The 14596-nt window shown below is 41.4% G+C and overlaps 1 protein-coding gene across 1 annotated transcript in view; it reads left to right on the top strand.

Moving 5' to 3' along the window:
- Positions 1 to 14596, top strand: part of ppm1ba (protein phosphatase, Mg2+/Mn2+ dependent, 1Ba) — a 37298-nt gene that overhangs the window by 6061 nt on the left and 16641 nt on the right. The window contains exons 2-3 of the mRNA XM_056291339.1: positions 9133 to 10060; positions 11908 to 12025. Coding sequence (XP_056147314.1) covers positions 9164 to 10060; positions 11908 to 12025 — 1015 coding nt within the window. The 5' untranslated portion in view covers positions 9133 to 9163. The remainder of the gene's footprint in view (positions 1 to 9132; positions 10061 to 11907; positions 12026 to 14596) is intronic.

Raw genomic sequence — 14596 nt, 5'->3', positions numbered from 1 at the left:
TTTAATCTGAAGCACACCAAGCCCATGAGCTTCCCTGCCTTATGGACTGGCCCTAGGCCAAATTGAGTATTTAGTTTATAAAATTTACCTCTTAACACATTAGTTTGAGTGCCTACGGTGCGCTACTATGTAAATCGTAAGCTCAGCAAGCTTGCCTCTGAATTGATAGATTGTAGGCTAATTTGATGAGGAGATTATAACATCACAAACTTGTGATATAGATACTGGTGTCAAGATTTTGGTCTGAAACCAGAATAAAATGGGTGTATCAGCATCAGAGAGTTTACCAAAGACTGAAATCCAATACCAAAAGCCATGAGTTAGCCTATGTGTCATAAATAAAGGCAAAATGGCTTGATTTATTGCATTTTTGGCACATGAAAGCCCGTATTTCTTTAATGGTGGGTAAAAAATGATTTTATCGCTCTAAGTTTACCCATTGACCCCAAACTGATGGTGTAAATATTCATTGTAATGGATCGGATCGGTAGTCGGTATTGGCTGATTGAACTTGAAGAGTATCGGTAGTGAAGAAATTATATTAATGTATCACTATCCCAAACTCTGGTGTAATTTTGTAAAACAGAAAAGAAATCTCCCTATGCATCAGTTATTTTTATTCAGAACTGAGTACATCAATCTCTGAAATATGCTGTTCAAATTTTGCCATCATCTTTAAAGTGTTGAGGTATTCTGCTGCACTCAGTTTCAGTGGCTGATGCCTATCACCAATTATTTACCCACTAGCATATCTGTACATTAACAACTCAAAGAGGCTTTAACGTGATAACTTTAACAGTACCATGTCACCAACTGGTAACCAGGAGAGAGCTTTCATGCGTCTTAGCCCCACTACTGCTGTCTGTGTTTGACAGGTCAATCTGGCCCTGCAAGGATCCTATTAGAAATGGACTTAAATTGAGTTAACTTGTTAAAGCTACCCTCCCAGTCTAAAGGATAAGATCCACGGTTACTTCAGATGTGTTAGCTTGCCAACATTCTTCATGGACATATATTTGTCCTTTCTCTCGTAACTTCATTATGTACTATTTATGAATTTGTGTGAGTGATGGTAAAATCACAGACAAACAACTTTTTGGCACATCCAATTTATGTTCACCTGGGTCCCACCGTTGCCACAATAGGTGGGAAAGGTGTAGACTCCCATCATGTCAGTTTTTCCGCTACCATAGCCATTATTGGGCCAGCCACCTACTAATTGTGTATACATGCCCTATCAGTGAAATATGAATGTTTTCATTTTCATTGGAAGGAAAACGCGTATGTGCAACAAAAGTTCATTTTGCTGTACCATAGAATCACAGAATTAGGCCTACATTTTCAAGATATGTTGCTCTGATTATTGTTTTGTCCATGAAATGTGACTTTGTATGATAATAGATCCATGCAAAAGAGTTGCAGCCCTGTTGACAGCGCAGATGTCATCAGATGTCACCAGACTGTTGTGGATGGCTTATGACAGTTTCTCCAACATGTAGCCTAATGTGTAAAATTCAGCATTAATTTTCCCTAAAGATTGTTTTACATTCTACACCGTTGAAGTTCCAACAAGTTGAAAGATGACTCATCGTAGGATGAGAGTTCTTGAATAAGAACACAATGTAGGTGCTGGGCGAAAACAACGTGACTGCAAATTTTGTGACCTAATGTGTAAAATTCAGCGTTAATTTTCCCTAAAGATTGTTTTACATTCTACACAGTTGAAGTTCCAACAAGTTGAAAGATGACTCATCGTAGGATGAGAGTTCTTGAATAAGAACACAATGTAGGTGCTGGGCGAAAACAACGTGACTGCAAATTTTGTGATTTTTCTTTATATTGCACAAACTTAAGGTATATGTGCCTTTTTAAGGCTTGTGAACACCCCAATCTTTCTAGACCAATTAAGTGTTTTACAAAGCCTGTGAATAGCTAATGTGTGGGCACAAAATGTTGAAGATTTTTTTCACTTCCTGTCAAGTTAGCTCCTTTGTAGAAATGTGGTTTTGCCTGACAATGATGATAATTACCACAGTGAAACTACTTGCAAACATGTTGTAACAGAAGGCTTTGGAAAGTTCAACAGTAGCCAAAGCATGACTTCAGAATTGAGTAAAGGAAGCAAGCCAGTCGAAAATTTTGACATTTTGCTCCAGTTGACAACATACCCACACCTCACCACCCCCACCCACCAATGAAAAATTTCAAGCGGAAACACTGCACACAGCCAGCTGACCGCTGCTTTTTCACCGGCCAGCAGCAGGTTTCTTCTAGGTAATATAACACATGCGGAGGCACACACTATTTCCTCCATATCGACCTGCAGCTCTACAGGTACTCCACCACTTGAAGGAGTCACCAGTTGGAATGGTTAGACAGAATACACCTTCCAACAGGTTTCCAAGCCAAGATTGACAGTTTTCGTGCCTTCATCGAAAAGGAATTCGCTGCACACTGCAGATCACACCAGATCATATAATTAACATGGATGAAGTACCCCTCACTTTCGATATTCCAATGAGCTGAAGTATCACAGAGAAGGGTCAGAAGAGTGTGAGCATTGTGACAACTGGTCGTGAAAAATTTCACTTCATGGTGGTACTAGCATGCTATGGAGATCGCACAAAATTGCAAACAGTGGTCATTTTTAAATGGAACACCATGCCAAAAGATGAATTTCCATCCCATGTTGTTGTGACCACAAACGTGAAAGGGTGGATGGATGAAGAAATTATGACATTTTGGCTGGTAAAGTGCTATGCTGAACTTCCAGATGGTTTCTTTAAAACGTGCAAAGCCCTACTTGTGATGGACAGCATGCAAGCAAAAATCACAGCAGACATCAAAGACAAAATCAAAGCCTGCAACGCCACACCTGCTTTGTCATCCCTGGAGGCTTGACTAAGTTACTTCAGCCTCTCGACATCGCTGTCACCTGGAGTTTTAAGGCTTTCTTGGGGCACCTGTAAGAAACATGGATGATGGATGGGGAGCACAGCTACATGGCAACTGGAAGCATGCGTCATGCAACTTTTAAGGATGTTGTGGGATGGATCGACAGAGCATGGGCTGCAGTGACAACAGACACCATCCTGTCGGGATTCCAAAAGGCCGGACTAAGTGGAACGGATGCTGATGAGTCTGATGACCTGGCAGTGGCAGAGGAGGATGTCCCGGTTTGTCGTCCCCGGGAGTTGGTGGTATTGTTTAACAGCGACATGGAGGATAAAGAATTCAGTGGATTCGGTGTTGCAGATGAGGCATGGACTTTTTTTCCTTAGCGTTTTAAAAAAAAATTTTTTTTTTTTTTATGGAGTTGTTCCTTATCCAATGAGAGGGTCTAAGGACAGGATGTTGTGTTGCAGTGAAGCCCACTAAGGCAAATTTGTAATTTGTGATATTGGGCTATGCAAGTAAAATTGACTTGACTTGACTTGTAGGATAGACTTGTAGGATATGCCTAGTCAACGTTTACAGGCTTTTAGTGTCATGTCCTGGGTATGACGTTAAACTGCAACCGTCGGGTCGTAGGCGACTAAACCGGTACCCCCCACTTCAATCCTTGGGTTGTGAGGAGGGTGTGTGGACACCCAGCAGGACTAAAAACAAAACCTGTCAAAGGGCGGATGAGTTCCTCTGTGAACCAACAGCCATCCATACCTGGAGAGGAGATGGGGACCACCAGGAACTCCCCCTGCTGAAAGACAACGATGACTCAACCAAACTCAATCACCATACCGGATCAGTTCGATGGAAGAGACTTGTTGAGGCATCAGCTATGCTCTTACGACCCCCATAGGTTACGGAAATGATGATGATGAGTGTCTGTTCTGATTAATCAAAAATAACTTTCAAGTCTCTGTGTATTGTGAAAGAATGAGATTTAAAAAAATGAAATATAAATGCGACTTCTACACCGAAATGACTTGACTGTGATTTTTTTTTTTACTCGCAACAACACATTTTTTACTGAGTACAATTTATACTCCGGAGGGACTTATAGTCTGGGAAATACGATATAGCCAAACAAAAGTCACGGAAAATTTCCTTTAAGTCCTGGGAAAGAGTTGGAAGCTGTTGCAGCCAACCCTAGCCCTGTTATAGACTGTGCTGATAAAATAAGTAGCAGTTTTGCAGCAGAGCGATACTGTATTGGTTCCAGCACCAGACATGGAATAGGCTATTTAGAATCTAGCTAGCTTGGCTAATTCTTGCCACAATTAATCAAATGATGTTATTCATTTTGCAACAATCTTAAGTCAACTCGAGTGCCGGCAAGCTCTATGAGACATGGCTGTGATCCGAAACATTGTCACTGATTGCACAATTTTGTTTTCGTTTTTGGAAATTGATTTAAAAAAAAAATGACATCATCCACTTGATCAGGATACTGGGTGACACTTTAACATATTTCCCAGGTACAACTTTTAACAATCTCAAATCTGTTGTGTGGTCATTGACAATTACGGGTTAGCACAAAATGCTCAAGAAAGTTGACTGAGGTTATTGTGGCTGGCAGCGGCTGCTCGGCTGTGATTGGAGCCTCAGGAAAAAAAGGCGGGGTTTAGGATTGGTCAGTTGGAAACAATGTTAGTTTTGTTGCCTTTGTCAAGCCCTTTCCCAGAAACGCGCGTGCATGCACACATACACAGAAGGTCCTCTTGTCGCATGCTTCAACTACTGATATCTTTTCCTTCTGTTGCTATAGCTACTCAGCTGCCACTCCAAGCGGTGTAACCATGGAAACATCAGACTCTGGCAGAGCTCAGTGTGCGCGTTACTCATTTGTGTAAAACATTTGTCCACACGTAGTTGTATTTTTGTGTGGTAAAAGATTAAATGCCAGAGTCTTGACTGCATTATTTGCGCATATGAATCATGAGCATATATCACTGCCCTCGTCTGTGTGTGTGTGTGTGTGTGTGTTTGTGTTAAAGAGAGATGTGGAGGGGGTCAGTTGTCCAAGTGACAGTACAGATAAACTGTATTGATAAAGCTGCCCTGTTCTTTGATATCTGGCCAGTGATAAGTATTGCATATGTGCACATGCAGCTGTGTGTGTTGACCAGGAAACAGTTCAAGTCTTTGATATCTGGTAAGCAGCAGGATATGTGTGTGTCCCTGCATACATTTGCTTGCTGTCATACAAACACCCAGAAAGGATCAAAAGGGTGCAAAGAAGGAAGTGCGAAGCAGGAGTCTGGAGAACATGTCTTCCTTCCGTGTGTGTGTGTGTGTGTGTGTGTGGCAGGTTTCATAGCAGGATTTCTTTTTCATGATCATCATCATCATCATCAGTGAGGAGAGCAGCAGGACTTATTCCACATCTGAACTTTTTGAATATACTTTAATTGTGCCACCAACAGAGGATTGTATCTTAAATCCATGGCCTAAAATGTTTAGTGTCTTTAATTATACAGAACAGTGCTTGTTCAAGTTCTTGCAAACTGTATCTGCTTGATCTCAGTGCAAGTCTTTTCGTTAAAGTGATTTGTAATATTCTGTCTTAAAGCCAGTGAGTAGTAACTACGTATGCAGTGGAACTGAAAAAAAAGTCTGCAAACGTGTGCTTGACTGCACTAAAGGGATTGTAAGTATGGTATATAGTTAAAACAAAATATTGTTTTTGCCTTGCTAGTGCAGGAACATTCAAAGGAGCATTCTGTTTGTTTGGTGTGTGATTCATTGAGGCTGAAAATCATCATTCCCTGTTAAATCATACAGTTAATATTTGGAAACTCATAACTCATTTGGAGGGTACACACCCATATATATATATATATATATATATATATATATATATATATATATATAGCTCCATTAATATGCTGTCATTGTTATCAAATGATAGCCATTTAAGCTTTCAGTCTCTAAAAATACCTACTAGCAAGGTAAGCACTTACTGAGTGATGTCTGTGAGCAATTTCTCCAACAATTTCTAGTTTTGCAACTTTTAGTATTTATGGGCCTCATTCATCAATCATTCGTACGTACATTTTTTTTTGGCACACCCATGGATTTTTCTTAACATTTTTTTTTTTAGTTCTCAAGATTGTCAGAAGCAGTCAGAAGCAAAGCCTGATGGTTATTTGTAATTCCTCCCCCCTAACATCTGTCGCCACTTGCAATGAGCACGCCACTTGCAATGAGCAATCACCCAGGCTGGCAAAAAAACCAGTTGTTAGCCAGTTGGTGTCTAAATTCAAGGGTTACCCAGGTTCTACACTGGTCTCTGAGACAAACTTAAGGGCTAAAAAAAAATTCCATGGGTGTGTAAGCTCAAATTTGTGCATACGACCTATTGATAAATGAGGCCCTAGGCCGTATGTCTTTATATAAGTCTTCATATAAGAACATCCGTTATTGTTACACTACCGTTCAAAAGTTTGGGATCACCCAAACAATTTTGTGTTTTCCATGAAAAGTCACACTTATTCACCACCATATGTTGTGAAATGAATAGAAAATAGAGTCAAGACATTGACAAGGTTAGAAATAATGATTTGTATTTGAAATAAGATTTTTTTTACATCAAACTTTGCTTTCGTCAAAGAATCCTCCATTTGCAGCAATTACAGCATTGCAGACCTTTGGCATTCTAGCTGTTAATTTGTTGAGGTAATCTGGAGAAATTGCACCCCACGCTTCCAGAAGCAGCTCCCACAAGTTGGATTGGTTGGATGGGCACTTCTTTGAGCAGATTGAGTTTCTGGAGCATCACATTTGTGGGGTCAATTAAACGCTCAAAATGGCCAGAAAAAGAGAACTTTCATCTGAAACTCGACAGTCTATTCTTGTTCTTAGAAATGAAGGCTATTCCATGCGAGAAATTGCTAAGAAATTGAAGATTTCCTACACCGGTGTGTACTACTCCCTTCAGAGGACAGCACAAACAGGCTCTAACCAGAGTAGAAAAAGAAGTGGGAGGCCGCGTTGCACAACTGAGCAAGAAGATAAGTACATTAGAGTCTCTAGTTTGAGAAACAGACGCCTCACAGGTCCCCAACTGGCATCTTCATTAAATAGTACCTGTTAGAGCCTGTTTGTGCTGTCCTCTGAAGGGAGTAGTACACACCGGTGTAGGAAATCTTCAATTTCTTAGCAATTTCTCGCATGGAATAGCCTTCATTTCTAAGAACAAGAATAGACTGTCGAGTTTCAGATGAAAGTTCTCTTTTTCTGGCCATTTTGAGCGTTTAATTGACCCCACAAATGTGATGCTCCAGAAACTCAATCTGCTCAAAGAAGTGCCCATCCAACCAATCCAACTTGTGGGAGCTGCTTCTGGAAGCGTGGGGTGCAATTTCTCCAGATTACCTCAACAAATTAACAGCTAGAATGCCAAAGGTCTGCAATGCTGTAATTGCTGCAAATGGAGGATTCTTTGACGAAAGCAAAGTTTGATGTAAAAAAAATCTTATTTCAAATACAAATCATTATTTCTAACCTTGTCAATGTCTTGACTCTATTTTCTATTCATTTCACAACATATGGTGGTGAATAAGTGTGACTTTTCATGGAAAACACGAAATTGTTTGGGTGATCCCAAACTTTTGAACGGTAGTGTATATTTAGATTTGGTGATTGATTCAAACCTTTACATGTAGAGAGCGGAATGTCAACTTGCCCAGAAACTTGTTTGGAATTAGCACTTCACATTTTCAAGTATAAAGTACAAGTTAAGAGTTCAATATCCAAAGCTAAAAGGCCATAAAATGTTGTGACAATCAATATGTAACTTCCAACATTTTGTAGCCAATTAGCAAAGGCTAGATATAGGGTAGAATTTCTCTGTTCGATCAGACAACCTGATACTGCTGTTTATTTAGCCAGTGTAGATGGAGTTATGGACATCCAGTTCTACAGGGGATAGAGGAGAGGATGTGAAGTTTGTTAATGCTCTTAGTAGCAAGTCCTGGCTGGCCAAAGAAGCTTTTAAGCTTGCTCTTCAGTCTCCAAGCATAAACCACAGCGGCTGGTGTGCTATTTCTGGATATGATGAGTAATGATAACTGATTGTGTGACTAATTCCTTGCAGTCTATCAAATAAACGTTACACAAAACAGCATACTTTAAAACCCCAGTGACGAACAACCAGTTATTTCAGTATTTTCCCTCAGTATCTCAGTCAGTATTTCATAATTGGAATTTTTGACCAGCAGCTAATGACAGCAACATTAGCCTGAATGAAAACATTCAGAGTACTCCATTGGAACAATTTTGGACATGAATTGCATTGCTGAAATATGTTATTCCCCTGAGCGGGACTTTTTTCTTAGTATGCATAATCAGACAGCCGTTCTATCTGTAAGTCTGCCATTCCATCAATTATCTCATCATTCAATACAATGTGCAATGCTTGGATTGAATTACTTCCAATTGTCTGAATCAAAATTCAGTTTGAAGGGATTAAAAAAGTAACCTAAATACCTGCATGGGAGGGTAGTTTGTAATATTGAAAGCCTGTAAGAAAGTTTAAGGTACGTTTGATCATTGATGAGAAAGTTGTGTGTTTTTATATGCTGTACTAAAATCCCTAGGAGGTTGCCACGCATTTGTGCTGGAAGTGCAATGCTTGCTGTCGCATTATGCTTAATGCTGAGAAACTCCACAGGTGTTACTTCTCAGTACAGAATGAGCAAAATGCATAATCTGAAATCAGTTTCTACAGACAAGATAGTGCAAAGTGACTCAGGAGGCAGTGAGTGTGAGCTAGATTAATAGTGTCCTTGAGTGCTTTAACTAACTTGCATTGTGAACAGCCTTTGTGACTTCAGTGGATTTATGCAAGCGAACTGGGGGACTTCTCTGAGTGGTTAAAAGTTTCAATGGCGGCATTCATGAAACTGTTGGTGATGAGGGAATTCGCTTAAAAACTGAACTTGGAAATGCATATTTTAGTTGCATTAGCTTTTTATTTTCAATCATTCACATCTGATTTTACCCTGTGTTAACTTTTCCTTTAGTTTAAAATAACCTATATTTTTTTATGTATTATTAGGCCCCTTTTGGTTGTTTTTCTGTGAAAATAAAAACGGTCCCAACAAGCGAGGACAGTGTACTACAATGGTTTGTCCATCTCTCACTATTCCTCCCTTGCATATGCTATGTTTTTCTTTCCTTCTCCCTTAGGTTGTGTTGGTGGTCTCTGAAGGGCAGAGCCATGGGGGCTTTTCTGGACAAGCCCAAGACAGAGAAGTACAACTCTCATGGTGAGGGCAATGGTCTACGCTATGGCCTGAGCTCCATGCAAGGCTGGAGGGTGGAGATGGAGGACGCCCACACAGCTGTAGTGGGTCTCCCTGCCCCTGGCCTGGCTGACTGGTCATTTTTTGCTGTTTATGATGGTCATGCCGGCTCAAGGGTGGCCAACTACTGCTCCAAACACCTTCTGGAGCACATCATCAGTGCTAGCCTTGGAACCACTGGGACACAAGGCTTGCAGGGCTCCCATTCTGGCTCAGACAGCTCCACAGTTGACCATCCGGCCTCAGCCCCGCCCTCTGTGGAGGCAGTGAAAACTGGAATCCGTACAGGTTTCTTGCGGATCGATGAGCACATGCGCAGCTTCTCAGACCTGCGAAATGGAATGGACCGTAGTGGTTCGACAGCGGTAGGCGTCCTCTTGTCACCTGACCACCTTTTCTTCATCAACTGCGGGGACTCGCGAGCCGTCCTCTACCGCAACTCTCATGTTTGCTTCTCCACGCTTGATCACAAGCCCTGCAATCCACGGGAGAAGGAGCGCATCCAGAATGCTGGTGGTTCGGTGATGATCCAGAGGGTCAATGGATCCTTGGCAGTGTCAAGAGCCCTGGGGGACTACGACTACAAGTGTGTGGATGGGAAGGGCCCCACGGAGCAGCTAGTCAGCCCTGAACCAGAGGTGTTTGAGATAGTCCGGGCCCCTGAACAGGACCAGTTTTTGATCCTAGCATGTGATGGTATCTGGGACGTCATGTCTAATGAGGAGCTGTGCGAGTTTGTCAAGTCCAGGCTGGAAGTTTCTGATGATCTGGAGAGGGTCTGCAATGAGGTGGTGGACACCTGCCTGCACAAGGTGTGTGTTGATGTGCTATGGATGAAATGAAAGATGCCCATTTGTGTGTATGTGATGTACTTGTGAGATGGAGGACTTGTACAAAGGGGGGGGGGCATTGGCAGAAGGGAATAAGAATGTCACACTGTTTTCTTGGTACAGGTAGAAATTTGACCATTTGTTGCCTGAATAGGAATTGGCTGGCTTCTGCATAGATCAGATCCATTTAGCATTCCTCAAATTGCAGAGTTAAAGAGCTTTCAGTCGGTAAAGGTATAATAAACGACAATAATAATAATAATAATAATAATAATGATGATAACCTACCATTTGTAATGTTTTATTATAATGACTGGTGTTGTGTTTTCCAGTAATTAGTTGAGCACAGTATTAGGATTTGTGACACTGTGTAGAATCGAGCTTATTAAGAGGTCAATGTGCTAAAAAATGATTCATCAAAACAGGAGCTCCGAAGTATTGCTTGTTGGGCGTCCGGGTAGCGTAGCAGTCTATTCCGTTGCCTACCAACACAGGAATCTCCGGTTTGAATCCCTGTGTTACCTCGGGCTTGGTCGGGCAGCTCTACAGACACAATTGGCCATGTCTGCAGGTTGGAAGCCGGATATGGGTACATGTAGTATGTGTCCTGGTTGCTGCACTAGCACCTCCTCTGGTTGGTCGGGGTGCCTGTTCAGGGGGGAGGGGGAACTGGGGGGAATAGCGTGATCCTCCCACGTGCTATGTCCCCCTGGTGAAACTTCTCACTGTCAGGTGAAAAGAAGCGGCTGGCGACTCGACATGTATCGGAGGAGACATGTGGTAGTCTGCAGCCCTCCCCAGATCAGCAGAGGGGGTGGAGCAGCGACGGGACAGCCCGGAAGAGAGGGGTAATTGGCTGGATACAATTGGGGAGAAAAAGGGGGGGGGGAGTATCGCTGTTCACCTTTTAAAGGGAAGGGACTTGCATACACCAGTTAAGATCATCAAGCTAAAAATAACAAAAAAGCCAAAATTGAAAATCAGAGTAAAACATGGCAAAATATACACAAGATTTAAACTAGTGCTTCACGATTAATCTAATCGCAATCGCGATGTCAGCCTATGCAATTATATAACTGCAAAAGGCTGCGATTTAATTAAATAATAAAATGTGTGCGTGTGAATGTCTGTTTGTGTGCAGTCTGCATATCTACGCCCATAATTAAGAGATGACCAGTCAGTCTCCATTTAGGCAGTGAAGCATGTGCAGTCTATGGTCACATGACTATCTGGTGTGCTGTGTGCTGACCAGAAAGAAAGAAAAAATGAATACCGATGACAATGAGCAGGTTAACGCTGATGAACTGGTGGCAAAAACAACAAAAACCACGACCTCTGTTATAAAGCGATATTTTGTATTCAAGCTCAGTGACATTGAGCAGAAAGAGGTCCTGTGTAAAACATGCAAAATGAAAGTCGCTACATGTCACGTTATGTATAAATTATATCGCAATTGCAAATCGTAATATTGTCCGCAATAATTGCAACATGACTTTTTCACCAAATCCTGAAGCTCTAATTTAAACCATACTTTTTGTCAAGTACATGATAGTAATAAATAATACATGTCAGTGCTCAGAACTGATTGATTGCCTGTGCTCCAATTGGAAAAAATAGCTTAAAGAATTTGAATGTTATCTTTTGAGGACTTCCACCTTATATGTTTAACACACCGCAAAGCATTCTGTTACCCACACACACACACACACACACACACACACACACCAAACAAACAACTATGATTTATCAACCAAATGTTACAGACACAATCTCCCCTTCTCTAATTCCTTCTCTTCCCTGCTGTTTGACCCTCTCTCCCTGCGTCTTAGGGGAGTCGGGATAATATGAGTGTTGTGGTAGTGTGTTTGCCCAGCGCTCCCAAAGTATCAGAGGAAGCTGTGAGGAAAGATGCTGAGCTCAACAAGTACCTGGAGTCTCGAGTAGAAGGTGAGGTTGAATGGATAAGATGCATGAATAAGACATGGGGGGGTTGCAAAATGTGAAGTTTATGTACAATCCTTAACTGGATACATTTCATCAGCTCCCCTACAAATATCTTGTTTGCATTCCTTACTGAAAGCAATAGACTAGTGTATTCAACAGCTGAACTAAAATTCAGTATCCCATGATAGCCTGTTGAGTAAATCCCTGATTACATTTTCCACTCACCACTTTGGTAAGAGATGTTTGTGTGGTCAGTGGTTGCACTTCGTAGTTGCAATGGTGCACAAAAGACATTTTCTTAGAAATGGAGCATGGTTACAGAGAACCCAGGTGCTATCATATGATAATCTGTAAAACTTGTTGCTTTTGTTATAGGTGAAAATTTAAATTATTTATGAGGAAGACCATTTGAAATGTACTGAATAATTTTTCTGTGGCTGTCTTCTTATCTGTCCTGCAGCATTGTTTCTCAAGAAATACGTTTTTTTTTTTTTTGGAACAGAAGCCATAGATCATAACTTTAAAAGTAGATCTGCTCAACAAACTGCTTATGCCCCTCCCTGTTTTGTAACCTCCGGCAGAGTTTGCTCAGGCATACAGCACAAGAATGACCCAATCCTGAGCTGCTTCTCCATTCCAGCAGCCCCCCTCCCTCCTCCTCCCTTGCTCAACCCTCTCTCTCTTCTCTGGATCGATTCACTGGCCCCTTCTCTCTCTCTTTTCATTCCATTCTTCTCTCAGGGTGAGTGAGAACAAAGTGCAACTTGTCCACAGTCTTTGTTGGTTATGTCAGCTTTCTTCCTTGGCTGCTTTTGGAGATTTTAAAGCCAGGCTATTCCAACTGTTTTAGTTGGTGACTGAAATAAAAAAGAAAAAAATGAAGTGCTAAGCCCTGTCTCCTCGGCTCAATGAAACACATTTCAGCACTTGTCTCATGGGGACTCACCGACATTAGGCCTACAACTCTTCTTTGGTTCTTAGCTATAGCGTGACAAACCAGAGCAATAGGAGAAGAGGTTCCTTATAATATCCACCGTCAGGTTTAGACCATGTAACATGTGAGAACCCAGTAAATATTAGAGTAGTGATGGGTAAAAATAACAAATATGTGATGTGTATGTTATCCCAAAGTAGGGGTTGGCGATATGGTAAAAATATCATCCCGATTTTTTTCACGCAGGATCACAATCCATAATCTTATCACGATTCTTTTTCATGTTGGTTTTTAAGACTACTTTTCAAGTCACTGAACAGTGCAACCAAACTAAATTCCCTATTTCAAATATAGCCCTACAAGGTAACAAAACCTAAAAGAAAAAAGAATGAGCCTTCCAGTCGTGAATAAAACGAATGGCCAGACTCAGATAAGGTTCTGAATTGCGGCTAGACCATAAATCACTTGTTGTAGCAAAAAACTGGACGTTTGGAATTTTGTGTTGAATCTTGTCACAGCATTCTGAGTAAAGCTATGGAATAGCCGTGTTGGAAGAATATTTGCGGTTAGGTATCTTGTACCGCGGATCAACTATTTTGAGCAGTCTTTTGAAACCCTGATTTTTAATGGTTTTTATGGGAATCATATCCTTGACCAGGTGAAATGTCACTGTATCAGTTACCTCTTTCCAGCGCTTACTTGGTCTTGTCATATGGAGTGCCTTTCCCAAATGCCTTCATTAGAGTTGTTTGTTTTGGCCTTGTAGCCTCTGGCTGGGTGGTTGTAGCTGATACACTCACGTGGGATCCCCTCACTGTTTGATTGTCAGCATGCTCTTTCGGGTGCTTTCTTTTGAGGTGGTTAAAAGGGTTTGTCGTGTTGCCATCCAAAGTGCAAACCTTATCGTTGCAATGTTGTAAATAACTGTTGTTTGTGCCATGTTGGTTTTAGAAAATCCAAACCAGTTCCATATTACCGATGCCAAATTCTTTTTAGGGATCAACTCCTCTGAGTTGTCATCCATGCAACGCTGTGTTGTCAAATAAAAAGGGGGAGGTGAAGAAATCCAAGGCACTGCCTACTGTTTGCTATTATTGGTTTATTGGTTTGTCTCGAGGGAAGGCACGAAACAGACTAGCAAATAGTGTGATTTAAGATTTGGCTGAGAAAACAACTTTGGATGCATGTTTGAGCCATAGAACTGCAACTGATAGAATGTGCACTGTAGCACGATACGAACAGTCTCTGGAAAGGCAGATTGTTAGTATCGTTCATGATCTAATTTCGTCATATTGCACACCCCTATCCTAAAGTCTAGTCTGAGATACATGCTAGGTAAGTAAATGTTTAGGTTAGTCAGAGTGGGCTAAACTCATGTTAAAGTTAACTTTTGGCTGCAGTGTGTATAAATGTTTAGGGCAAGGTTGAGCTAATGTTCTGGTAAAGCAAATGTTTGGCCTTAGTGGCTGTCTGCCACTGCTATAGAGAGAAAGAAGAAAAGAAAGAGAGAGAAACTGAGAGAAAGACAGGAATGCTCTGGCTGAACATTGTACTGGCTTCATGCCATACTCTAACCAGGTTGCAGGCTCTCATTCTCTGTCACTGGCTTTCTCTCGCTCTCTGTTCTCTCCAATGCTCAT

The sequence above is a fragment of the Lampris incognitus genome, chromosome 13, assembly GCF_029633865.1.
Source record: "Lampris incognitus isolate fLamInc1 chromosome 13, fLamInc1.hap2, whole genome shotgun sequence".
NCBI classification, from domain to species: Eukaryota; Metazoa; Chordata; class Actinopteri; order Lampriformes; family Lampridae; genus Lampris; species Lampris incognitus.
Note: the sequence above shows the minus strand (reverse complement) of the source record. Positions and strands in the feature narration are given on the sequence as shown.